The 26,157-nt window shown below is 42.2% G+C and overlaps 4 protein-coding genes and 5 non-coding genes across 9 annotated transcripts in view; 1 reads left to right on the top strand and 8 right to left on the bottom strand.

The window, feature by feature from the left end:
* MAP2K1 (mitogen-activated protein kinase kinase 1) overlaps positions 1 to 15,630 on the top strand; it is a 41,185-nt gene extending 25,555 nt beyond the window's left edge. Inside the window, exons 5-11 of the mRNA XM_074837236.1 lie at positions 94 to 145; positions 7,435 to 7,559; positions 10,415 to 10,622; positions 11,094 to 11,158; positions 12,599 to 12,660; positions 13,660 to 13,705; positions 14,713 to 15,630. Coding sequence (XP_074693337.1) covers positions 94 to 145; positions 7,435 to 7,559; positions 10,415 to 10,622; positions 11,094 to 11,158; positions 12,599 to 12,660; positions 13,660 to 13,705; positions 14,713 to 14,826 — 672 coding nt within the window. The 3' untranslated portion in view covers positions 14,827 to 15,630. The remainder of the gene's footprint in view (positions 1 to 93; positions 146 to 7,434; positions 7,560 to 10,414; positions 10,623 to 11,093; positions 11,159 to 12,598; positions 12,661 to 13,659; positions 13,706 to 14,712) is intronic.
* TIPIN (TIMELESS interacting protein) overlaps positions 1 to 26,157 on the bottom strand; it is a 311,840-nt gene that overhangs the window by 40,901 nt on the left and 244,782 nt on the right. The gene's annotated exons all lie outside the window — the stretch shown is intronic.
* Positions 17,308 to 19,839, bottom strand: SNAPC5 (small nuclear RNA activating complex polypeptide 5). The gene is made up of 3 exons (XM_074838016.1): positions 19,692 to 19,839; positions 19,146 to 19,235; positions 17,308 to 18,563 (listed from the first exon to the last, which is right to left on the bottom strand). Exons 1-3 carry the CDS (start codon positions 19,779 to 19,781, stop codon positions 18,438 to 18,440), a joined length of 306 nt encoding a protein of 101 aa, XP_074694117.1. The 5' UTR covers positions 19,782 to 19,839; the 3' UTR covers positions 17,308 to 18,437.
* Positions 20,109 to 26,154, bottom strand: RPL4 (ribosomal protein L4). Its single transcript, XM_074838012.1, has 10 exons — positions 25,843 to 26,154; positions 24,229 to 24,400; positions 23,265 to 23,371; positions 22,730 to 22,868; positions 22,063 to 22,187; positions 21,558 to 21,687; positions 20,988 to 21,144; positions 20,736 to 20,819; positions 20,412 to 20,532; positions 20,109 to 20,318 (listed from the first exon to the last, which is right to left on the bottom strand). Exons 1-10 carry the CDS (start codon positions 26,137 to 26,139, stop codon positions 20,190 to 20,192), a joined length of 1,461 nt encoding a protein of 486 aa, XP_074694113.1. The 5' UTR covers positions 26,140 to 26,154; the 3' UTR covers positions 20,109 to 20,189.
* On the bottom strand, positions 21,442 to 21,512 carry LOC141929028 (small nucleolar RNA SNORD18). The gene has a single exon (XR_012624947.1). It is a non-coding gene; the product is annotated as a small nucleolar RNA SNORD18 (small nucleolar RNA).
* LOC141929029 (small nucleolar RNA SNORD18) lies at positions 21,759 to 21,826 on the bottom strand. Its single transcript, XR_012624948.1, has one exon. It is a non-coding gene; the product is annotated as a small nucleolar RNA SNORD18 (small nucleolar RNA).
* Positions 22,936 to 23,035, bottom strand: LOC141929022 (small nucleolar RNA SNORD16). Its single transcript, XR_012624941.1, has one exon. It is a non-coding gene; the product is annotated as a small nucleolar RNA SNORD16 (small nucleolar RNA).
* On the bottom strand, positions 23,452 to 23,523 carry LOC141929027 (small nucleolar RNA SNORD18). The gene has a single exon (XR_012624946.1). It is a non-coding gene; the product is annotated as a small nucleolar RNA SNORD18 (small nucleolar RNA).
* Positions 24,466 to 24,566, bottom strand: LOC141929023 (small nucleolar RNA SNORD16). Its single transcript, XR_012624942.1, has one exon. It is a non-coding gene; the product is annotated as a small nucleolar RNA SNORD16 (small nucleolar RNA).

Genomic DNA, 26,157 nt, shown 5'->3' with positions numbered 1-26,157 from the left:
ATGTTGCATTCAGTTGGAATTCTTGTACAGACAAAGCATGCAATTATCTCTTCTGCTTCATAAATTAAAATGTTTTCTTTCATTTGTCTTTAGGTAATAAAAGGACTCACATATCTGAGAGAAAAGCATAAAATAATGCACAGAGGTGAGATAAAATTTTACACTGTAACTTTTCTTGAATATCCATAAAGTGCTTTTTCTGATTGGTTCTTTATGGTTCCATATGACTTTGGCTCAGAGGGGTTTTCTTGGGTAGTGTAAGGCAAACTTTATTTTAATTGAAATCTCTGACTATTGTGTATCTTCAAATTCTTCTATTTTACTGCAGTTTATCTGGATTTATAATCCATGCTTAAACCTGGTATGCTTGTATTATATGTGCATGCAGGATTTCTGGCTGTTTGAAATTGCTTGCTGCCGGAGTGACTTGGCCAGTTGGGAGTATGTGCTACAGCTGGGAATCTAACTTGAGACTATAAGTACTCCCTTTGCAGTAAAGATAGAAATATGTTGAAAGATCAGAGTGATTCAATCTTTATTTCCCTTAAATACCACATACATCTTCCTGCATTTTCTGGGAGCAGGAGAACACTTTTTTCAACACAAGTAATAAACTTCTAGGGAAACAGACAGGCACAGAAGTGGAGGGTGCAGTCTCGGGCAGTACTATGCACTGAGGAAGCTCTCAAACATTTCTACCTGCAACAGTGGCACTTGGGCCAAGGTAGCCATTGCCTAGTGTAGCTGCACAGAAGATACACCCTGTCTAGTACAGTTGTGGGCAGGATCTTTCTCAGAAACATCAGCACTTGAAATGAGGCAACATATTTGGAGGTAAGCACGTCATGTAGATTCCATTCCTGCACTCAGTTAAGAGTGAGAGAGAAGCAGAAGACAATTAAGGTATCTATGGGGTTTTATAATGGCATAATTAACTCTATGAAGAGAACTGTATTAAAAATCATTGTCCCACTGTATCTATTTCTTCATTGCAAGTGCTAGTCTTTTGATAGTAACAGATCTACTGAGTGTGACAACAAAATCTTTGGAGAGATTCACAATTAAAACCTCTGACCTAAAATTAATTTGACAGTTCAACACTCATTATTGCCATTAAAACTTTTAAAAGAAAGTCACTATTTCTACTAGCTGTCTTACATTCACATGCTATTTATAGACATCTATCATGCTAACTTGCATCTTTTTTAGACTGAAAAGATTTTAAAAACATGGTGAAGCTATATAAAATGAGTGTGTTGCTTCTGCACTCCTGGGATCTTCAGTTAATTTACTGTAAAACAGATGCATTGCCATGTTTTCAGCTTATAGTTGCCCTTTTTAAAATCCAGCTCTTTCATTAATCTGTTGCCTCTTCCATTAAACAATCATGACACTTGATATGGTAAATTAATAAATTCCATTATTCCTGACATGAGTGTAAATTGAAGACTGGAGATGAAGCATATCATGGTTTTGTTTGAATGGCACTATTCATTGCAGTGATCATGCAGTATGTATAAAGCATGCCAACTGTTCGGTGAGTTTTGTACCATATGAGATCAATCTTCAGATTATAAAAATATCTTCATCAGACACTAATATGTGTCTGAGTTTACATTTGTTGGCCAGACCAAAAAGAGTAATTAGCAATCCTGGTTTATACAATCTGTTGTAGGATCACCTTACACAATAAACACAGTCTTACTGTGTTTATTACACGTGTCTGGTTTGCCTTTTTTTAACAATCAAATACAGCTCTCCCTTGAAGAAGGGAGGCTGGAGGTAGACTCTGTAGAGATTTCTAATGGTAGTTGCAAAGTCATTTGTCTCTGTTCAGAGCATAAGGGAGACTCCTGGGAAAGGGTTCATCTTATTTCAGGGCATACTGGAAGAGTTACTGTTGTATCTCATAGTTCTCAATTCAGCCGCAGCAGTGGTTTCTTACCATGTCGGTTGTTGGGGGTTTTTTGAGGCTGGCTTCTGAGACAGAAATTATTATTTTTTTTTTTTTTTTTTTAGTTTTACACTCTGTAAATCATAAATCCAAAATAAAGCCGTCCTGATCTTGTTTAAGTGCAGCTTAACCTCACGGTAATAGCTACATCAGAGATTACATTTAAGTGCATGAACCAACAAAAGTTCTTCTCCATTGCTTCCAATGTTATTGGACTGAATGTGCCCCGCAGTGTAAAATTCCATGTACAAATTGTGATTTTTATTTTTTCAGCTCAGTTTTCATGCGCTGTGCTCTGACATCATCAGGAATACATGACCTTGTACACTTTTTGCAGAAGCTGTCACTGAAATGTGTGATGTCTGATAAAGCGGGAGCTAAAATGGCGTTTTGGAAGTTGATCATGGCTAGTGGTAGCAGCTAAAAGGAAAACCAGTCAGAACGGTGTTTCCATCTCTTGACATATGGAGCTAAACTTGCTTATCTCTTGACATATGGAGCCAAATTTCCTGACTTCTGTCTTTGATACTGTCCACCAGTCTGTTACAGGTTGCCCTTTGTGCATTATTTGTAGATGGCATATGTAAGTTGGACCTCACGTGTAAGCTGGTACACTAGACTGAGCTGTTACAGCTCGTCTTTGTTGAGGAGGGCCCTGGTTCAGCTTCCTGCATGTCAGATTTCTGAGCGAGACTGCAGTGTGAAGTTCTCTTCTGGAGGTGGATTAATCCTGAGTTGTATACTGGTTGTACTGTTGTGTGGTACTCGGTGATTAAGGAGAGACTGGCAAGTGGAAAAACTGTAATCCATGAAAAGTATGTGGACTGAAATGGTGTCAGTAGGGTTTAGTGTTGTCAGAACATGCTTAGATAATGCATGTCTGAATGTTAAACATGGCTTCAGAACACAGGAATACCATTGTAAATGTAGTGACTTCTCTGCTGTTTGACGTATTAGATACTTGGCCTTTTTGTAGTAAAAAAACCCCAAAAAACCTTCTTACATTATAATTTTATTTTCTTAGACTTTTTGAATTTCTTATTTGTTAAGAACTCTTGGAGTCATATGGCCCTGGGTTAAGGATGCTACTTCGTGAAGCTTTTTAAAATTCACGTCTTTCATTAATCTCTTGCATGTTCCATTAAACAAAAATGACACTTGATATGGTAAAGTAATAAATTCCATTATACCTGATGTGAGTGTAAATTCACGTCAAAAGAGCTGTATTGCCTACCCAGCAAACAAATGCACCATTTTCAGTATTCTTGGTTGGGGATTTATTTTTTTATGCAATGTAATGCTACAAAATAAGACATTATTGTGGGGCAGTAAAACACAGGACTTAAAACATCACTATAGGGAAAAAATTCCCAGGAGTGTCTTCCAGGGTAAGGATTCTATAAGATGTTAACAATTTTTCTGTAATGATCAGCATAAGCTAGCAAGCAGCATTCTGAATGCAAGAGACTGCTCTTAGTAAAGTAATAAGGCTGTTCTGAAAGACAAGAATAAAAAATAATCAGCAAAACTTGTCAGCAACATATTTTCTTGGATTGATCAAGAAGTAAGGACAGTCATAAAGGACTGCAAAACGCCAAACAGAATATGGTAGCTGCTCACCATGAGGTTCAGCTTAAACGGCTTCCACATACAGATGTATCCTGGACTAAGTGTGACCTCTGAAGAAAAGTATTCACTTGTCATTATAGACAGCTCAAGGAAGAAGTCAGTAGGGCTTATTAAGGAAGGAATGGAAAATACAGTCTTTTTATAGACTGTTAGCTCATCTGGAGTGCTGTGCTTTGTTTTGGTCCTCTCTGCAATTTCTCTCATGTCTCTTCAAAACTTCTGAAAGACAGACTGGTGGGATATGAAGGCACAGAAAAGGAAGGAGCAAGGAGTGTGACTATGGTAGATGTTTTCATGGTATCTCCTAGTCTGTTAAATAACTATATTTCTAACAGGGGATGTGACAGAAAATGCTACTTCTACAGTCCTGTTTACCTTTGTGGTTAATACCAGAAGGCACTAAATGACAAGGAAAGGAATGTAACTAGTTACGAAGTATGTTGCTGCAGGTTCTTAAGAGACAAACTTTTTTCTTGCTGTGTTTTGTCTCTGGGTGAATAAAAATCCTGTAAGTTTAATCAGAACATAATTTTAGTTGGTTTTGAGCACAGTCTGGAATAAATTCTCTCTGGAAAGTCTCCTTTTGAATAGAAAGTGCTTTGTAAGATTTCTGAACTCCAGTTGCAGCTGGCAGCTCCAGGGTAGGAGGTACCACACAGCAGGGATGCTGTCAGTCATCTGTTCTAGTGTGTTAGATCCTGCAGTCTTCTTGGGAGATCCTGCCTTGGGAAACTGAAATCGATTGGAAGATACCAATAATGTGCTGCAAGACAAATATGTTCTCAAGTGTTGTGCTACTTAGTAACTTTGGTATAAAAGAAATTCTTGCCTGATGGCGTTGTCATAATGTCCAGGGCCACCTTTTTTTCAGAATGAACTAAGTTTGTGCCTGTGGTTGAGAGCAGGGCTCAGGCAGAGGAGGCATACTTCTTACAGAGATTGCAAGACATCCTGTAAATCCTGGAAACTTCTTTGTATTAACTTGCTGCCTTTTCAGTGTCACATATTGATCCCCCTGCACTGGCTAAGGACTTCTCTAGAATTGCATGGCTCTGTTTCTGGGTTGTCTGGGGTGATATGTGAAACATCCTTTCATTTTCTTTAAAACTTAAATACTTCACTTATGTAGCACACTTGGTCTTCCTTTCTAGATTTGTCCGTTTCTTGCAAGTTACAGCATAATTTTGAAGGATGCTTTGGCATTCCTGTTTCATTTGGCAATACAAATCTCTGGTTTCCAGAGAAACTGTTTAAGTGCTCAGACACTCTGGAGTTAAAATAGCATAATGTGCTACATGTAGAGGGGTGGAAAGACAGCAGCCTTCCATACACCACACTTGGATCACACTGGGCACCTTGCAAGGAAAATGAAAATGCTCAAAAAGGCAAGCTTTTATATAAACTCCAGTGAGGACTCGTGATGTGCTGTGCTGTTGTAAGAAAGGTACAGTGTGGGATTATCAGCTAGAAAAACACCGAAGGTGAAAGTTAAATCTTTAAAAGACCAGGTGGATTCTAGAGCATGTAAGATACTTATAAAGATGTCATTTGGTTCACTGACAGTGGAATGCTGGTGTTATTTTTTGCCATTTAATTATGAACATGAAGTATTCATGAGCTGTAGAGATAAGCGAGGATTTATGTCTGTGTTCTGAATTGAACTAGATGTGCGTAGATAAGCAGTACAAATCTAGTGGCCATATCCATAACTTGTTCAGGCTCTGCAGTGCTTCCAGCATACTTTGCAAACATTGTTTTTTCTACCTTGCTTTTACACAGAACTTTAGGTGCAGATTCCTGTGTAGCTGGGAATCTCTAATGTCTGCTGTCTGCTTCACTGCACCATCTGCTTGTTTTTTTTTTTTCTTCCTGCTGGAATTTTAAACTGATAGGTCAAGCTCCTAGACTGGATTCTTCCTTTTCATTGTGAAGTGTACTTGTGGTGAGCTCTCTACAAGCAGTCAAAACTTGCACAAAGGAGACAGAACTTGAGAAGGTTCAGCTGTCGGTCCAGAAGGCCTCTAAAATCTCTTTACTGAAGCCCTGCTCAGAATTAACTAGTATGTAACATTCTGTTTCCTGCCTGGTAAAAAGCTCCACAAACTGCCCAGTACCTCTGCCACTCTTACAGGAGGAAAATCTATTGAGGACAGCAATGTTTATAAGCCAGTTACTACTTTTAATTCCCCATCCCTAGGAAAGTAGCCACAAAATACACACCCGTATTCTTCCATAAGGAGAAGGACTGTACCTGGAAAAAGCAGCTATGATTTTCTTTGTGGTAGAAGAAAGACATACACAGGCACAACTTCCTCTATGCTAAGACCAGGGAGTAGTTTGTGTTGGGTCACTGTGTGGGTTTTCTACGGGCTGATGCTCGCTCCCAGCAAAGTGGACAAGCTGTAGGCTCGCTGTCCTGTAGTTGAACCTGGGAGAACTTGTGTGTACGCAGATCATCACAAAACACTGTTTTCAGTGTCCCTGGACAGCTTCAGTTACCTAGAGAGGCGATGTAAGGACCCAGAAAATGTAGCCACAATTTCCAAAAGCATGTAACTTTATTGAAGTTTCGTTTTGCTCTTTAAAAGGAGACTGGGGGGAGAAACAGCTAAGATGAAGTTTTGTCTTCATTTGCAATCTCCATGGGTCTTGTTCAGTGAGGCATAACCTTCTGCATGGAGATGTTTTTCCAGTGATGAGGAGTCACATTAGTATCATCTTTCTAGTGACATCCTGTTGATGTCACAAACTAAGATCAGCTCCCGAGTCACTGAAATGAAAGCTACCTGGAATACATTTGTGTTTAAAAGTGAAAAGCAAATGCAAATGTGCTACAGACTATAGACTTCTGGATCTGCTTTTGAACAGCAGAGTCTAAAGTGAAGTTCTGATACATTGAGCTGATCTCTTTCTTCAAAAGCAATTTATAGTACCCTTTTTTCTGTAGCATTACTTTACAAATGAGCTGTTGATTACTTATCTCGATAAGGCATTGGTAATGACCAGCTAAGCAGCAAGATATAATAAAAAAACCTTCTTACAGCTGTAAAAGAAATACAGAACAATTGTTCTCTGTACCTTTGCATTCATAAATAGCTGTTATTAGTTGCTTAGCTACCAGTGACCCTTATTAAATTTCCATTTAGAAAAAAGTGATGAATTCAAAATTATGAGGGGGTGCTACCACAGGTAAACAGTCTCAAAGTATTTGAAAAGCAGAATTTCAATAATACAATAGGCTTTAAAAAAACCCAACAGAAACAACAACAACCAAACAAAAACAAGACCACCCCCCCAAAAAAGTCCAATGAAAACCCAACACAGCAAGCACACGCTCCAAGAACTGTTTTGCTGTAGGGTGATTTATGCTTATGTACATATGAAGGCTAAAGTTAGGGATGATAGTGTGGCTGCCATGGTTCATTGACCTTTGTAAGATAAATACTGATTATTTCTAGGCAAAAGAACATCATTAAAGAGGATTTATGCTGACATACGCTTTCAGATTTATTTCAAATGTTTGATCATTGCAAGGAAGATGTAGATGCCCAAACTTAATATTTGAAAGGCAAGAAACCAGGTGAAATCAAAACTTGAAACTAACAGCCTCTTTGCATTGTAATTTAAAAAATTTTGGTTATCTGTATTTAAATAGAGAGCCTGTGAAATGAGCCTGGGTAGGGAACCAAATCTCTTCTCTGAGCACTCCCAGAGAAGGGATAGAATTGTGTCATAGTTAGAAGGGAAGTAAAGGGAGACACATGGTAATTCTCACCTTTCATGTTACTTTCACTGTCAAATTTCCCATTTTATCTATTATATTTATAAATCATCCATTCATTTTTTTCCAGATGTTAAACCATCTAACATTTTGGTAAACTCTAGAGGTGAAATCAAGCTTTGTGATTTTGGTGTCAGTGGACAACTGATAGATTCTATGGCAAACTCGTTTGTTGGCACACGCTCCTACATGTCTGTAAGTACGGATTTTATAGCTTTGAGTTTACTGTACGTTATGGTAGAGTTATCACAATCCCAGTAATCAAACAAGAAACCAGCTATTGCTGTTACTACTGCTGTTCACAGTTCAGTGCTTCCTGCATTCCAGGAATATTCTAGTATCAGATTGTGTGTGTGGGGAAAGAACTGTTGCAAGAAAAGCAAGCAACTTGGAATATTTTATAACACTATGAAAGAGATGCAGTTGTGTCTACGCTGCAGAATCCAATCGGTTAATGCACTTGAGTTTTGTATACATGTCTCCAAAAAAGCCCAGTATTCATAGTCTGCTTTCCTGATGAAGTGTGGTTCTCTTTCCACTCTAGTGTTTTGCTGCGGTCACTTAGGTAGGAAAACTGCTGCCTCACTAGTGATCCTGTTGTGACTGTTCTGGGAACCCAACACGGCTGCAGCAACACGAGAAAGCATGGGAGTGGCTAGTGTGGGCAAGGCCACGGCAACTAATCTGAGACTATTTACAGGGTGTTCTGTATTCCTGTATATGAGGAGTACTTTGCAACTTGCTCTTCAGATGAACTCTTTGCATTATGTGAAAGTCACAGTTAATGGAAATAACAGGTCTCTTATGTACTCACCTTGTTCAGCATACAACCAATTAACTCATACAATCAGAGTGTTCCAAGATTGTGCTGTAGGATCGAAACTGTGTGGGCTTAAACTTGAAGGAAAAAAGCATAATAATGCTGATTCTGCTCAGCATGGGACCTGCATTTCAACATCAAAGAGAGTATTCTCTTTTTTGTCATTTAATATAGGTAACGTGCTTGAAATAAAACTGTGGCTTATGTTCTCACATACATCTAGGGGCTGTTGCTAATTAGCAAAAAAAATTCACAGCTCCATTTCTTGTGGGCCCTTCACATACTACTGGCTTTCCCTTTTTCTTCTAATAGAAGGAATGAGAGCAAAGTACTGTCTACCTTCAGTTTTCTTCAATTTATTGCAGACTGAGATTTAGCTTTGCTCTTTATCTTCATATTTCACAGACCAAGCCATGATGGTGATTTTATTTATTCTCTTTAATAGTGTCTGAAGTACCTTTTCTTGCAGTATCTCCCTTAGCATACTTTATCAAATAACAGCTATAGAATTGTTACGTGCCAAACAACATCCTGTGCTACCATATGAAGGTGTGTACAATCAACAATGTTTAAAGTCTAGAAAACATGTTCAAGTTAATTAGTTTTGTATAACTAGTACTGTGTGTGTTGTTTCCTGCTCTTTCTCATCCACTCACTCCTGTGCACTTAGATTTTATGAAAATCTTTTGTGTATCTTTGTTTTTAGGCATCTTTATCCATTGTCCAGCAATTGTGTAGTTTATCCAGATGGCTTTGGAATTAGCTGAGGTGGGACACTGGAGAAAACTGAAATATAATCTCAGTAAATGTTACAACACTAATGTTACAAAACTATCACCCATTATCACAGAGGGAGGAGACTTACAGTAGTACTGCATTCTTACATTCTATAAGTTTCAAATTACATACATATTTTTCCAAAATATGCATACAGTCAGGCAAGAATCTGCACCATTCTGGTAAAATATGAGCTTGACTTTAAGAAGAGAACAGAAAAGCTGAGTGAATGTTTTCTTTAAGAAATCTTAGTAAATATAGATCCAAGGGTGATGTAGATGGATGTATTAAAATTGTAGAAACCACATGCAGCACTCAGCATAGTTGATAAAGCAAGTGCAAAAACTAAGCAAAAGGAGTTAGTTAAGGACTGATCTTATGTTTTAGTTCTTTAGGCAGAAACAGAAGATGGATACACTGATCAAAACTGGGGATCTTTGGAGCCATGTGACTGGAATATCCAGATACGGTTTCAATCATGATTCAACTGATCAAAAAGTTCTGTACCTAAATATCTTCCCAGTGTTTGAGTCTCCTAAAGACAATACAAAATATATTTTTAGCTGAGTCTGTCTCACCTGCAAACGTTTTTGTAATACTTACATTAGCATGTGCATATATATATAATCTACCCAGATTTTGTGTTTATACCTTTCCAGTTTGTTTTTTCCTGAGGAAAAATTTAAGCCTATTGTGTTTTTGTTTGTCAGGCCATATGTGTGAGTGGTTAAACTGGCAGAACATGTGTCTGTCTTCCTACCTTGTATATATTTTTCAGTCATTATACTGCCAGGAAAAGTCTGTAACCTGCATAATACTTTATCATTCAATTTGTATGTTATGTTTTGTTATCATTTCAATGGATTATAGAGCTCAACAATTTATTTAGAAATTATTTGAATATGGATCTAAAACTGCAGTATGCATGTATATAATAGTCCTTGCATAAATGCATTTCTGATGTAGGGACCTGTCAGAATTGTATCAGCTGAGAAGTGTCACAAACCACAAGATTATTGCTAGAGCACCAGGTCACTTTTGGACCCATATAGAATCAATAAAATTACCTTCCCTCTTCTTCCCAAAGCAGAAAACCAAGAACAGCTTCTCGGGAAAACCAGGTGAATCTTTAGTTGCCCATACTAGTTTTGCCTTCTTGCTCTTTAATTATCCCACCATCATTAATAGTTGCAACATTTAGATATTTTGCTTAAAAAAATAAACAGCAGTATAATAGCATCATTTTAAGTTATTTGCAGTGGTGGTATGCAATGTTTGTGGAACTCCAGATAAGATATTTAAAGAGAAAGATCAATAAATCACTCACTGGAACATGTCATACTAATAAGTTGGGGTTTCATCCTTCATTTTATCCAGGCTATTGCAAAATGCAGTTTTTTTTCTTTCTTGTTACAATACTGTCTCTCCTTCCTTTTTTTTTTTTTTTTTGTAGCCGGAAAGACTACAGGGAACTCATTATTCAGTGCAATCAGATATCTGGAGTATGGGGTTGTCGCTGGTAGAAATGGCTATTGGCAGATACCCGATTCCTCCTCCTGACTCAAAGGAACTTGAATTAATGTTTGGCTGCCCGGTGGAGGGAGATTCTCCAGTCACAGAGACCTCGCCCAGGCAAAGAACACCTGGACGACCAGTGAGCTGTAAGTTACAACAATCTCTTAAATTATTTTCTAATACCCTTCTCTGGCAGCTTAAAGCTCTTCTTTACCTGCTATTGGCCTGCATAGTGTGGCGTGAAAAAAATCGGGATTGTATTGGGCACCTGGCTCAGTCTTGCTGTGAGGAGGTATCTGAGAATCAAGGGCCAGAGACCCTTTTGTTAATGACTGAGCTGTTCATGAGCACCATTAAGATCCCAGTGTGTTGTTATCTCTAAGATGCAGTGCTGACTAAGTACAGTAGGACAGTTCCCAGTGAAGTGAATGGTTTGGATCAGACCTGAAAACAATGTTTCCTTGCATGAAAGCATTACCCTGCTGCTCCACTTTTATTTCCTGTAAATCTACTGGATACCGTGTAAGAATAAAACGTATGACTTAGCTTCTTCAAACACCCTTACCACGGAGGAAGAGTAGCACTGTAATTTTTAAACTTCTACAATTTCTTCTTAGCCTATGGACCAGACAGCAGACCTCCAATGGCAATCTTTGAACTTCTTGATTACATCGTCAATGAGGTAATCAACTCTTTGCACTTGTACTAATACAATTGTAAATTTTTTTCAGTATTCCAGAATTTGAGGGGGGATGGGGTTAGCGTTAGGATAAGCCAGGTCTTCTGATCTTTTATTGTTGCAGTATGAGAAACACATTCTTGTTATATGTGTTGGCTTGATTTTAAATTATTCTCAGGAAAATTTTAGTTCATTTCTCTGCTCCATTTAAGTAGCGTTTTCCAGCCTGGATCATGCAACCTGTTAGGACAATTATTAGCAAATAGTATGATCAAGCATATACAAAACTGTTTTTTAAATTCAATTTGGTTTAGTCTTACGAACTTATCGTATCTTTCAAATAGCTAAGCTGCAAGGCTCGTTAATAGAGATTGGTATTTTAGAATTGATTGTCTGTTTCCAGTATTTTCACAAGTGATAGTGAAACTCATGTGACTCTGCTGCTTCTGTCCTTCCAAAAAAAAAAAAAAAAGGCGCATGCTCATGTTAGCTATCATTTGTAACAGCTGGATAACAGAATTGTTCTAGGTGAATGAATTACAAAAAAGGTTAGTTTAAGCTGAAAAGCTGCAGTGGTTGAGCATTTGGGAAGATTATCTTCTGCCACCTCTGCTCTAGCACAAGCAGTCTCCAGCATGAGCTGCTACATCCAGCAAAGTCTGTGCACCAGTGAGTAACTGAATGCAGGCCATGTCTCAGCTCTCTATGTCCCAGTATCCCAAGTGTAAGTGCTTGAAGGACCCATGGTGTAAGAATCAAAACTTAACTCTGATCTTGCACCAAATGTCATGGAGAACAAGACAATAATATGCAGGTGTATATAGTACCTCATCTTTCTTTACTAGAATTCTTTTTGAATTCAGAACCTGAACAAACTCATTTCCTGGGACAGAATATTTAGATCAAAAGGATTGTGGAACTAATGATGTGCAGGGCATCTTTCCTTCCCCAAAGTGGAGAGATTAGTAGTGAGGGAGAATAACACTGTGCTAATTACTGCCAGCTGCTCTGAGCCTTCTTTAATGACAGCTCAAGGCTGTGTTAACCACATTCAGGTGTGTGTATAGGGGGGAAAAAAAAGAACCCAACCAAAACCACAAAAACCATCCCACACCATAGAAACTGTCTCTTGTCTGATTTATTACTGAAATTCCTAAAATCCAGCAGCTGTGAGAGTAAGAACCAAAATGAGTTGGTGATAAACTCAGTGTCTACTCTTATAAATCATATGACAGCACATCCTTTATTCACGTGCATGGAACCTGAAGGCTGTCTGACATTTAGTTCAGAGCTGAGCTTTGAAAAAAGGCCTGGGTAGTGCTAGGGCTTTACAGCTTTACCCAGATACAGGACATAAAACTGGTAGATCTCTGGGTGGGTTGTGCATTGTCATGCATTAGTTACGCTGAATGACTGCTGATTTTTATTTATTTATTTATTTAGCCACCTCCAAAACTGCCCAATGGTGTTTTTGGTTCTGAATTTCAAGATTTTGTTAACAAATGGTGAGTATTTTTGCTATGGCTAAGCTGCAAAGGGGCACATCTGAGATGAGCCCTGCTGTCTTACTGTGTCAGTAACTTGACAATCAGAGTCCCTACTTGTAGGCCATGGCAAATGTAATTTCAATTAGCAGAATCCTCTTTCTCTAACTGTTAATGTGCCTAAAGCTCATTTTACGGGCACCAGCTTGACAGCATATGTGTCCAAAGAGAACCCCAAAGCTGAGAGATGGGAAAGGGGAACGATTTCTGCTTCTGTGTGCAACTTAGATCAGTACTTTCTCAGCACTGAAGACACCACAGTACTCATGGACAGCACGCAGCACACTTCTAAAGGAGGATCTTTACTTTTAAGGGCAGCCCTCACAGCATTCCGCAGTGACTGTTCCATATGATGCAGAAGTCTTGGAGGCTCCAGATGTTTTTTTCTTTCCCGGTGCTTCACTGAACTAATATCTTTTATCACAGTAGTCATTCTCCTGTTTATTTACTTTTCCAATTGTGCTTCAGTGATACCAGCACTGAACCAATATATTCAGTGCTAAGGGAGGCAGTTCATCACAGTTCAGAAAGCTTATTAAAAGCTACATATATGTATCTACTGTTTCCAAAAGGAAGAACAGTAATGCAATAGCTGTACTTGATACTGAGCTTGAAAAGACTTGGGTAAAAGAAACTTGAGGGATAAAGCAGTTCATATTGTTGAGTTTTTGTTTAAATGGGAACTTGATCTCTCCAGCCTGGTTATAGACATTCACTCCTGCCCCCACTGAACAGTATCAGACAGCTCAGGATTTCATACCTAAAACTGTACCTGTGACACCTACAGAAGGGAATTGCTTACAGACCTTGATCTGTGTTTGAGAGGCACTACATTCCCTAATGCTTTTGTCTAGAGTGGTGGCTTCTTCAGACCAAAGCAGTACACCAACATGATATAACTTGATCTTCGTTTTAAAAGATAATAGTGTGTAACTTGTGTAACACTTTCTGTTTTCCTAGTTTAATTAAAAATCCTGCTGAGAGAGCTGATTTGAAGCAGCTGATGGTAAGTGAAAGTTCTTAACTTGAACTAGGAGCACTCCTCCATGCAGGTTGGATTCCTCAGCTGACCCGAGATGAGGATCAGAGCATATGGCCTGGAGTGTAGTTTGTGGCCCTTGAGGAAAACAGCTCAGACAGTTGGAGGAGGGCCTGCTTTTCTGATCCCGAGATCAAGGGGCTGCAGGCTTCACACACTCCTAGAACAGGGACTGTCAAGGAGACCAAAACTGGTGGTTGTCAGAGTCTGCCATTTGATAATTACACTGAGCATATGACCTAATTAAATTTAACGTCAAAAGAATTTTCTCTTTCTTGGGTTTGTTAGTCAATAATAGAGTATACAGATCATTACTTTTGGGAGGATGAGAGGACAAAATTCCACATACCTTACAGTTAATACATATATCACTTAAATACATTTTTATCATCTGTTGTGAAACACAACATTTGCCTCTATTTTTCTTTGTCAGCTTTGTCTTGCAAAATCTGTAGAACTACCAGACACAAACAAATCTTGCATTTTTTTCTGCATGAAATGATCTTACCAGTTTCAGTGGATCTTTTCATGGCCTTAAGTGTAATGCTAGGACTTAAGTTCTGCTGCAGAAAATCAAGTTTTCCCTGCCCTGATCCTGCTGGACAATAAGGGTGCAAAATGCAATCAGGCTCTTTCTATTACAAAACCCCTTTCTGTGCGCAGGCAGACATTTTCCAGAGTATCATCTCAAGTGGCTGAGTCACATCCTTATCGCATACTGTGGTGTAAGTGCTCTGCAACAGGCACTGTGGAGGCAGTATTCCTCTGGATTACATCGCAGGGTGGACATTTCATATGCTGGTTATTTCCATAATCCTGCAGAAAAGCTCTCCTGGTCACTTCCTGGGGTTTGCCAAATTTTACGGCTAGCTTGAATACTGCAAGTGAACTGGATTTACTGTATTTCATGTTATTTGAAATTACTATTTAACAGATTGAGTGCTTGAATAATAATATTCTTCTCCTCTGCTCAGATTCATGCTTTCATTAAGAGATCTGAAGCGGAGGAGGTGGATTTTGCGGGGTGGCTTTGTTCAACCATAGGCCTTAACCAACCGAGTACACCCACGCATGCTGCTGGAGTCTGAAGGTGGAAGAGCAAATCCTGTACTGTACATCTGTTAACAGCAATGCTATTTTGGTCCTATTTCCTCAGCTTGTACCTGTTCAAACATGTATTTCACCTCTTAAGGAAGAATGTCTTTATAGCATGTGCCAAATGGTTTTAAATTTTGTCATAAACTAATTGGTATTGTATTGGATTACATTCGTTCACTGACCAAAATGTAAGATGTTTAAGTTACAGTGCTTGCTGATTTTAAGTGATTATGGATATTCTTTCTTAATGAAAATATCACTGGGGGTGTTTACCCCCAGCTTGTTTGAACTTTATCAAGATTCTTTGTAAATCGTTGGTACTTCAATCATGCTTACCTAATCTCCCACGCAGAAAGGGTTAGGGATGCTCCAAAACTGTATCTGTTGAGCATGCTTTTGCTGCTGCCAAACTGTATCTGAAAGTTAGGCCTAATGGTTCTGATTTTGCTGTTGATTAGAGATCTCTCTTTCCAGGTAAAGAAGGCAAGAGCTCTGCATTTCTTGGAATGTACAGGGCAATATTCTAATTGTAGACTTGTTCATATTTCTATATTTATTTTTAAAACATATCATCATACTTGGATTTAGTGACGTATGTCTTTCTAATTGATTTTTAAAAGTTAGCTCTTCAAAGTGTCCTACAGAATCAAGACAAAGATCCAAGCAATTTGCTTTCTTTTGACCTAAAGATTCATGACAACTGTGTTTAGTGTCTAAAGTGTATGAAGATCCTCTATTGTTTTATTCTCAGATGTTTAGCAATGGATTCTCTTAATAAATATATTATCAAGTAACTTCCTGAAGCTTTTTTTAAAAACTCAAAAACTTAACCAAAGCCTTAATCTGAAGTCATTGCTGCATTACACACCCTTTTTATATATATTTTTCCACAACCCTGCAGCATCCTGAGTTCCAAGAGGTACAGGATTGCAGGTGTAAAATGACAATGTGTGAAACAAGCTGGAGTTGGTTCAGGCTGTATAGGGGGTTTCTGTGGCCCACCTCAGGGAAGGCAGAGTGCAGGGCTTTTTGTGGGTGTAGCGCTCACACAACTTGTGCTGTGCCTGATGCTCGGTCAGTCCTGGAACCCCTGGGTGGGGGGTGACAGGCGCTTCCTTGGGCAAACCTGCAGTGTGGCACAGAGTGCAGGAAGGGCATCACCTTTTCCCCTCTCCAAGGGCAGACCTGCTTCCCTCCCTCTGTCCTTAACTCACTTCCTCAGGTTATTTTTCTTCAGAAGTTCAGCTTCTGCCAGCTACTGTGCAAGCTTGTTACTGTACAGCAGAACAGGGAGGGGGGGGGTACAGCTACATGTCCTCAGCGCAGTATTGCTCTCTTAGAGCCATGCTGAGCAGCACTGTAAACATTCAGCTCCTTGAAAGGGTGTTTCAGACAAGGAAATGGCTGAAGTTCTTTCCTAAAAGGAATCCAAACAATTCTAGACATGAACTTCCCCTCAGCTGCCAGCATCGAGTGTCAGAGGGGGATAGAACAGCCCTCAGCCCCCCAACAGGCGGAAGTGACTCACAGACATGTCCAGGCCTTCAGCTCGGCCTCACCTGGCTGCGACTGGTGGTAGTAGGGACAAGGCCATGTAGCGTTTGAAACCTGTCCTGAGCTTTATGTGTGAATTATAGACACTAAACACAGAAAAACTACAATAGTACCTTTTAGTATCTGGTAAAAGAAACGCACAGCATGTGAACGGCAAGTTTTTAGAAATTTAACTCCCATTTTGTTTGCTCCACAGACAGCAATCATTTGACCACTGCGAGCACAGTTGTATGTAGCAGGACACCAGGAAAAGTCTTTTATTGCAACATGCAATAGAACTGGTCTATTTTAACCCAAAACCAAGCAAGGGCCTCATTCACAAAAGGCAGCAGGATTTATATCCACAAAAACTCCTCTGGACCCTGCTGGGGACAAATAACATTTTTCAACAGTTGAAATTACCCTTTGGAGATGAAACGTGAAGGAAGGAGAGGCTGGCTACTGTGCTTCTTACAGACCAGCTCCTCACACACATACTGTCAAAGAATTACTTGATGCTCCAAGCTGTAACATTTTTGGCTCTGACTTTTTGGGGTTTTATAATCAGTCAGTCTTGGTGAAAGCTTTGCTGAACCTTCTGCACTCATGTTCTCAGGCCCTTCATTTTCAAAAGCCAGTTAGCTTTTAGTACAGGCTGAAGCTACATTTACATTCCAACATTGTTTCTATTGCTGTAAACCAAATTAAAAGCTAAATAAATGATCTCAACCAGTGGCAGGTTGCATCATATGTTCTGACCACAGCCAGGACATGGGACACTTTGTCACGTTCCCCACCTGCTCTTAAAAGCAAACTTCAGAAGGGTGTTTATTCTATTTTGTCTGAGTGATACCAGAGCCAGCAGCAGCACCATTAGATGCTGAACCACCCTGGCTATAACCGACTTATTTTCCTAGTAAGACAGTTGACAAAGTGGCTGAGTTCAAATATTACTTTTATTGTTTGCTTTTCATCAGCTTAACAGAGTTTGGGTTTCTGCGCTTTAAAACAAGTCTTTAAGAATTGATAAAATAACCAGCTGCATCACATGGTGTCTGCGCTCCATGAGGAGAAAGAACATATTGTCTGTTGGTAAGAGCAGCACAAGCCTGTTACTGTACCAGCACAGAAACTGTGGAGGAGACTTGCCTTTGCATCGCTTACCATTTTATAACTTGTTAAACTCCTCCTACTGCTCCTCAAAGATCGCTTGAAAGAAGGTGACCTTGCAATGACTTACAAAGTTACTGTGAGAAAAAAAGAAAATAACACTAATTTAAAAAAATCAGTTCCTTCTGACAAGTAACAGGGACCAATTGTTACCGTACAATTTGTGGACAAATAAAAGGCTGACTGGCTGCAACTCTGAAAACACAAGAAGTAGAAAACCCTTTGCCATTAGTCAGACCAACAGTACTTAGGACGAGCACCAGGAGGTACAAGGAGCAGCCACCTCGTTACCACACTCAGAATTTGGGCGACAGTGCAGCACCTGCATCTCCCAGGGCACAGACACCTGCATTCTACTGTCACGCTCACAGGGAGCACAAGTCACCTGTGTGGCCCCCAGCACCCCACAGCTGAAAGCCTGCAGACAGTCCTGGACTCATCTTTTCCCACCACCTGTCATAAATTCTCAGTGTAAGCAAATGAGGTTATAATATAATCATTGGTTCAGCAACCAGCCTCCACAGCCTGGTTTTATTTTTCAGCATCAGGAGATCAGAAGAGGTGAATTATTGCTTTTAGAGTGCATGTTAAATTAGTCTGACTTGATTACTGACTTCTCCCGTCCACATATAAAGATGTAGTAAGCTACACTAGGTTGTAAACATGGAACGGATTATGCTACATATTTGTGCAGCAAATTTTCATTTTTTTAACATCTTAAGTCAAGATGTGCCAAGCTTGTGACACTCATGTTCAAGCGTAACCTCCCCAGACTCCCAAGAGCCTTAAGAGTCATATAGTTCATATCCATATACAGGACAAAATGAAAATTGGTTGGTGAATTTTATATGAATGAAGAAATTCCTGAGTCTGTATTGAAAACCATCTCTTTTTTCTCTCAAGAATCGGATTCCTCCTCTTCTTCCTCCTCCTCTTCTTCCTCCTCCTCCTCTTCACGACCTTGAAGGCTTAGGTGCAATTCAGTTTGATTGATAGCAGCCTCATTGTCCATCTGCCCAAGAGCCTGTCACAGTAAGAGTTTATATCACATTTATTATTAAAACCAGCTGCGATTCTGAATGCTGCCCAAATCGCCACTAACGCTGTGCAGTCACAGCCTCTTTTAGACATCTCAGTGCCAGAACTGTTGGCTGCAAGAGCCCAGCGTGGTGCCGAGCACCAGCTCTCCACAGAAGTTTCACCTCCTTCCAGCTGACCACGTATTTAGTAAAAAGTTCAGGTGGTCTCTGTACCTCCAACCCCCACGATCAGTCGGGTAAACCAGCCTGGCATCCTCAAGAGGATTAGACACATTGAATAAACAGCAAACCGAAAGTCCACTAATACAAAGCAGGTTTTTATTTCCCATCCTCCCTGGAAGCAACACGCTGCTTTCAGGGATGGGGAAAGGTGAAACCCTTGAAACATAAACCAGCAACACGCCGGGCAGATGTTACAGCTGAGCTTTTCATTTCACGAGCAGCACGAACAAGGTCAACACCAAGAACTGGAAATGAAAACCACCCCCAGGAACACCCCCAGCCACTCACACCAACACAGCTCCTGTCCCACCCATCACAGGGAGAGGCCAGTCCCTCATCCTTACTCTGTGCATCTCCTCTGCCGCACTGGAGGACGAGGCCGTCGCGCTCGGCTCTCTGGCCCTGATCATAGACTGCAGCGCCAGCTCTTCCACCTGCAAGCGAGGGAACACAGGAGCCATGTGGTCATTCCTTCTCAGACTATTTAGTGTTAAAATTAATCAGCAGCAGTAACGGCAAAGCTTTTCAAAACCTGTTTCACCGCTCTTCCGTTTGAGTAGACAGCAGGACACAGAGGTCCCCAGCGTGCTCACCAGCGAAAGGCAGCGTTTAGCTTAGCGCTTATTTTGGGAGCCGGCTGCCGAGGACAGGGCGGGGGTTACCGGCGCGGAGGCCGCTGCCAACGAGCCCTCAGAGCCCCCAGAGCCGCGGCCAGGCGGCGGCCCGCCGCCCCTTCGCAACTCCCGAGCGTCACACGCGTTAAAAACCAGGAAAATAGAAGAGCAGAGGAGGCCCGGCCCTGCCGCTGCCTCCGGCTGCTCCGTCCCGGCAGCACCCGCCTCCCGCCGAGAGCCCCGCTCCCTGAGGCGGCCCCGCTGCCCGCGGCTGACCCTGAGGCGGGTGAGCTGGTCGTGCAGCGCCGCCTTCACCCGCAGCAGCGTCTCCTCCTCCTTGCGCAGCTCCTGCAGCCGGCTCAGCATCCTCCCTGCGCCGCGCGCGCCGCCCGCCGCCAGCGGGAAGCGCCGGGAAGGGGACGGGAGCGCCAGCGCCCCCTGCAGTGCCGGCGGACCGCCCGCAGCCCCGCCCCCGCGCCACGTCACGCCGCCGCTATTTGCACGACACCGGGCGGCGGCTGCCACCGCGCGGCCGCGTTGCGTCACGGCCCTTTTACCGCGGAAAAGGATAAATTCCCAGCTCCAACCGGCTTTCAAAGGCTGCGAAGACCCTCCCTTATTTTTTACTTTAAGAGTTGCCCTTTTAAAACCCGCTTAAAAATGCACAACCGCCTCAGAAAACAGACGACAGCATTTGTGTTCCAACCCAATTTATTGGCTGTAGAGCGGCGGTACAGCTTGCTGCAGTTGGAGGGATGGAGCACAGCGCAGGGCTCACGCCTCAGCCTTGGCCTTCGCAGCCGTCTTGGCTGTCTTGGCTGCAGTCTCTGCCCTGGGCTCAGCCGGGACCTTGGCCGCGAGCTTGGCCTTGGCCTTGGCTTTCTTCTCTTCCTTAAGTTTATGCTAAAAAAAAAGAAAAAGACAAAAAGATCATCAGCGTATAATCTGAAGTACTAAAAGTAGTTTTGACCATCAGCAGCTCCCCTGCTCGCTCACGTTTTGTGCGTGGCGCAGGATGGTGTTGCGGCGCATCGTTTTGGCATATGGGTTCAACTTGATCATGATTCTCAGATTCTTCAGAGGATTCTTCTTCAGGACTCTACGGCGAATCTTCTTCCTGAAAAGAACAGGAATAGCATGACCTCATTTCACAATTGAAGTGCTGCTGAATTTTCCCTGAAACGCAGGGAACCCCAATTCCTTGTAGTTACACCCAAGAGGTGAAGGAATCCCGGCCCCATCCGACACCCCAGCACAGACATTTCCCTCCCGCTTGGTAATGTAGCCCGCACTTCGCAGACGTTAGATAAAAGTGATTACTTGGGAGGACGCAGCGCCTTCTGGATTTCCTGGCTTCTCATGATTCTCCCAATGTCCGTGTTGGTCATCTTGTGCATCGGCAGGCTGCGAAACAAACGGTCACGGTGTAAGTCAGATGATAAAAAACACAGCTAGTTCAATGAAAATCAGGCATTTTGGGAAGAGTGCTAATATTCATTTTCCTGCTCCAAAGGGAAGAGCCTGAGGCCCACAGGCTGTTTCCCCAGCCCCTCCGGTGTGGGCTGTGCTCACTTGTAGTCGCTCTTCAGCGTAGCAGCTTTGCGCCAGGTGCCGTACAGATCATCCAGCTTGCGGAAGGCGCTTTCTGTCCAAATGCAGAAACGCCCAACGTGGCCTCCAGGAGCAAGTCGCAGCAGGTTCAGCTTGTTCACATCCAGAAGAGTAATTCCTGTGGAAAACCAGACAAAGCCATCCCTTTCGTTTGTCATTAAAATCAAAGAATGCACAACTATGAAATAAACAGCTGAGAAAGTACACAGACACGGGCTTATTGGCTTCTATACCACACACCTATGTATGAAAATCTATCGAATCTTTAAAAATTATCAGCTTTTTTTCAGCAATAAACAGCCTCATTAACTGCTCCAAATGCAGTTTAGGGTTGGCAACAGCTCTAACATTTGTCATAAACCATCTTCCACATCACCAAAACAGATTCTTAGGAAGAATGTATTAGCTACTCCACCAAGTCAGAACTTCCACAAAATCATGTGTTTCAGAAACACGGACCAACGAAGTGGAATCTCATCATTCCGGGCAGTCTCCCAACAAAAGCGTAATCACATCCCAGGTTGAAGTTACCTGGAATATTCCGGAAAGCTCTAATGATACCGTTGTCCTCGTTGTAGATGATGCAGGGTCCCCTGCGCTGGATGCGACGGCGATTCCTCATTTTACCCTTTCCGGCCCGCATACGCTGGGAGGCATAAACCTATAGAAAAGTGAGACTTGTGGGTATTCAAAATAGTCCAAATCCCACTAGTAAGACACAATAAAACTGCTTTAGTCAGAACTTCACAATCATCACTGCTGATCTGAAACACGGACCAGTGAGAAGTTCATCATTCTTAAAAGACGTATTAAATGTTAAGCAATACCAAATTGAAGACAACTAAATACAGAGTAAAGCAGTGTAATAAGAAGTTTACTTTGCCTAAACTCTTTTTTACAGTTTCTTGTAGTTTTGTCACTGAGGGATTTCTAGCAGCATCAAATCAAAACAGAACTACTTGGAATTCCCACTGTTAACAATGGTAGAGTTGAATCACCTGGGTTTTGCGCTTGAGAACAGACCTCATCAACTCACCTTTTTGATGTCGTTCCAAGCTTTAAGCTTCTTAAGGAGGAGAACAGCTTCCTTGGTCTTCTTGTAACTCTCAACTTTGTCCTCAACAACCAGAGGAAGTTCTGGGATCTCCTCAATGCGGTGGCCTAGCGAGGATTTCACAAGACGAAGTTACTCACTGAGCTTAGCTGTATGCGTTTCTCAGTGTATTGCCTCGTGTGTTCAGAAGTGATACAACATCAAAAACAGTGGAAATTAAATTCACGATCTAATACACAGACATAGTCACTACAGGAGTGACGTTCCAGTGGAGTCTTACGTGTCTGCCTCAGACAGTATTTTCTGTACCTGAGGGAATGTTAAGCAAATCTCTGGTTTCCAAGAACAGAAATCAAACTGAACCACCATGCGATTCAAAATTCAACCAGTTTCCATGAAGATTTGTGTCAGCAACGAACACAGAAGCACCTCAGCATCTCCAACTTCCAACACCGTGTAACTGCGAAGTACCTTCACGAGTGGTATGTAACAAAAATACCCCCCCCCACTGAAAAACTGACTGCCTCTTAAACTCTTTAAAAGAGAATTTAGTTATTCATGAGAAAGATTTTGAGAAATCACACAGTAACTGACACTGCTCAGGCAATGTAAAGCCGCAGGCAAATGTTTCCAGAGACACAATTCCCACCTTTAGACATGACCAGCGCCGGGAGAGCCGACGCTGCCAGGGCAGAACAGATGGCGTAACGCTTCTGTGTTGTGTTCACTCTACGGTGCCAGCGGCGCCAGGTCTTGGTTGGGGCAAACATGCGGCCTCCACGACACATCTACGCATCTACAGTTAAGAACAACCTTTCTGAAGCTTCTTTTTTCTAGTTGTGACTCTTTAATCCTTGCTCAGCGTTAACTGTTCGTCAGCCATCTGTACCAGTACGCTGACAGCAGGCAACTGTCACTGAGCACAGAGTAAGACGCAAATTACGACATCACAGCAAGACGGTACACGTCATGAGAGTCACGATAGCTGCTGTTCATTAAAGCAAGGCTGAATGCGCATACAGGAGCTTCTAATCACATCACAAATTTCTCAAACCTGGTGGTCCAGAACCCTGTAGTAGCCATTACCTCAAGAAGTTTCCATTTCACATTTAAATACTTAAAAATAATCTTTCTACTCGGTGAGTTCAGTGCACCCGATGCAAGCGGCAGCTGTGAAAGGATACATTTCCAAAGGCACCCTGGCCAGAGCGGTGAGTTCCACCGCCTCGTACTCGAGGAATACGAGCGACGGCTCTCCCAGTACCCCAAGATTCAGCACTGGTCTGATGACCTGGAACAGAAAGATTTAAAATCAGATAGTGACAACACTGCAATTTCCTCATGGTCGTAGATATGCTGAATTCAAGTCCGCCAATCAGAACTTCCACTGTTATCATGTGTTTCAGAAACACGGACCAACGAAGTGGAATCTCATCATTTCAGTAAAACAAATCCTAATTAACTCTTACCATATTAAAAGATCTGCTTAGGTGAGAATCGAGTACATGAACATGCTCATTTCTAAGCTCGATCCTCAATTTGGAGGTCTGACTTGGCACTGCTCTTCCTATCAGGTTAAAAATTTATGTGAAACACCATCAGAAATATACTTTAAAATGCATGTTCCTAGCACAGATTTCTTGGGAAGCAGAAGCTATTTGCACCTACAAACTTCTGAAGCAACTCTAAGAAATGCCCATTTGCATAAGTTTCTTCCTAGCAAATGGCTCAGGTAAGTCTCATGTGGTCAACATGGAGCAGGGAATATAAAGTGCATTTTTTATCCCAGTTTTGTGCCTGATAGGCTTTCAGACATTTTCTCTTTTTCTTGCAAAAAAGATGGATTGCACTCAAGGACCTAGGCACCACACTTTCAGTAAGATGCATTTCAGATAAGACCCCAAACTACTCCAAAACTTTTACACCACACCTTGCTGTTCTTCAGAATAATAAAAAAAGGTGTATTGCATACAATTGAAAGTCAAATTGTTAATTAATAACCAGAACAGTTGCCTTGCCTTCTATACAGAATCCCACTGAAGAGCGCTTCTCTCATTCCAATTCTAAATTTATTTTGATTTTAGCCCACCTACACTGAAGTCAAAGCCTAATCCAAGCATTTCTGTCCATTTTGTCCATTTTGTGTACCTGCAAGTTCGCTGACAGCGTAGGGCTGCCTGTTGTTCTTGCGCAGGTTGGTGTGAACGAAGTTCACGACGTCAGGGCGAATGGGAGCCTTGAACACAGCAGGCAAAGTGACATTTTTGCCTGAAGCTTCCCCCTTCTCGGAGTAGACGGATATTAACGGTCGAGCACAAGCCTGAAAAAGGAAAAACTCTTAAGCACAAGTAAAATAGATTGCCAGCATTCAAATTCATCAAATATTGCTCAGAATGAAGGGGTCTTCAGTTCATCAGTGCCAGCACACTGACAGCAGGCAACTGTCACTGAACACTGGATAAGACGCAAATTACATCATCACAGCAATCATTTTCACCTAAAACAATGCTCCACAGCACAATCCGTATTCAGGAAACTATACCTGAGGTTTGAAATTCGCTAGATTTCCAAGTCATTTGGGTAAAATTAATCTAAGAATTGAATCTCTGGGCTCTTTAGTACCACCTTCTAAATTTCTTCTCATCGACTATTAAAAAACCTGATACAAAACCCACCTGTGTTTATTCAATTAACCAAAAGCTTGTTATTTAGATTATGTTTAACAGCTGAAATCCTGTAACCAACTTCTCAAATGCAAGAGACTCACAATAACTACAAGCAATCAAACAGTGTCAAAGTGAATTCTTTGTAAAGTCTGAGCCCTCTGAACAAGCCCTGGTGCCTCAAAATTTGTGAGGTGAGAAATTCAACTGCTAACAAGCACCAGCTTCCTTTCAAAAAGCTGAGAAGATGTCCAGTAATAGCTTGCCAGTCTGAACAGCACCCTTTGCAAAAAAAAAAAAAATTTAACATTAACATTATTAATAACTCATGGCAACAGCACAAGCAAAGCATCTTCCTTCCCTTTCCCATCCACAATTCATTTTATAAGTATTAAAAATACTGCAAAACTCAAAACCAACCAGCTAATAGCAGTGGAAGTACTACCTGTGTATCTAACGCTGGTTACCGCAAGGCACTGACCCCTGGAGTCAGTGCAGAGACCCGAACACAAGCGAGCAACAACCTTGATGAGGATGAAGGATCCAGAACACAATCTGAATTGTATTAGTAACAGAAGTTTTGCATTTGCAACCTGGTTCCAGACCAAGGCCTCTTAAAGCCCATTTCGGAATTATCTTTTTTTTTTTTTAGAAAGGGTTTTACAGAAACCGTTCTTTTGACTCTACCTGGGCTCAAAAGCTTCCGTGTGGCTTTGTTTTACTTTAGAGAAACACGTGAGAAAAATAAAAAGCCCTGCCAGAAGGTGATGCGGGCCCCCTCTCCCACACCGCCCGAGCGAAGGGTGATTTCTGCCGAACCAAGCCAAGCTCTCGGCCGCGACCCCCTCTGCGGCCCGCCCCGGCCCCTCTCCGGCCTGCCGGCCTGGCCTCCCCACACGGGCTCCACGCGGCAGGCCGAGCGCTGACGGCCGCAAAATGGCGGCCAGCCGCCCGTCCCACGCCTCCAGTCCTCGGGCTGTCCGCGGCACGGCTCTGTCCGCCGAGCCTGGCTCCCACCAGCCTAAACACAACTACCCACTCCCGATCACCGACAGCCCCCGGCCCCCTGGTGCCCCGCGCTCCCGCGGCCGCGCCTCACCATGGTGGCGGCGGCGGAGCCTCTCGTGCTCCCGCCCGTCCCCGCCGCAGCCCCGACCGGAAAAGGAAGGACGCGTTCATGCCCCTTCACTATGAGCGATGTCCTTCCGCGCCCTGCCCACCGCCTTCTGCCGCGCCGGCCCCTCGGCTCCTGGCCCCAGCCTCGGCCCGAGCCCCTTCGCCAGCGCCACCACGCGCGGTGCCGAGCCCCTCTCTCTCCGGGCGCTTCTGTCGCTCTCGGTCGCCTCCCGAACCGGGGGACTCTTTTCTGGCGGAGGGATTCAGTGTGACGACTCATCCAGTCACAGAAATTATA

Source organism: Strix aluco, chromosome 12, assembly GCF_031877795.1.
Source record: "Strix aluco isolate bStrAlu1 chromosome 12, bStrAlu1.hap1, whole genome shotgun sequence".
In the NCBI taxonomy this organism is placed as follows: domain Eukaryota; kingdom Metazoa; phylum Chordata; class Aves; order Strigiformes; family Strigidae; genus Strix; species Strix aluco.
The sequence above is the reverse complement of the archived record's forward strand: the minus strand, read 5'-3'. Positions and strand labels throughout refer to the sequence as shown.

Coding starts and splice junctions, on each gene's coding strand:
- SNAPC5 (XM_074838016.1), bottom strand. CDS start 19,781: ATGCTGAGCCGGCTGCAGGAGCTGCGCAAGGAGGAGGAGACGCTGCTG. Junction 19,236..19,691: donor ACCAGCTCACCCGCCTCAGG/GTCAGCCGCGGG, acceptor CCTCGCTTGCAG/GTGGAAGAGCTGGCGCTGCA. Junction 18,564..19,145: donor CGGCAGAGGAGATGCACAGA/GTAAGGATGAGG, acceptor TTACTGTGACAG/GCTCTTGGGCAGATGGACAA.
- RPL4 (XM_074838012.1), bottom strand. CDS start 26,139: ATGAGTCGTCACACTGAATCCCTCCGCCAGAAAAGAGTCCCCCGGTTC. Junction 23,372..24,228: donor CGCTGTCAGCGAACTTGCAG/GTACACAAAATG, acceptor TTTCTGTTCCAG/GTCATCAGACCAGTGCTGAA. Junction 20,319..20,411: donor TCCTGCGCCACGCACAAAAC/GTGAGCGAGCAG, acceptor CTTTTTTTTTAG/CATAAACTTAAGGAAGAGAA.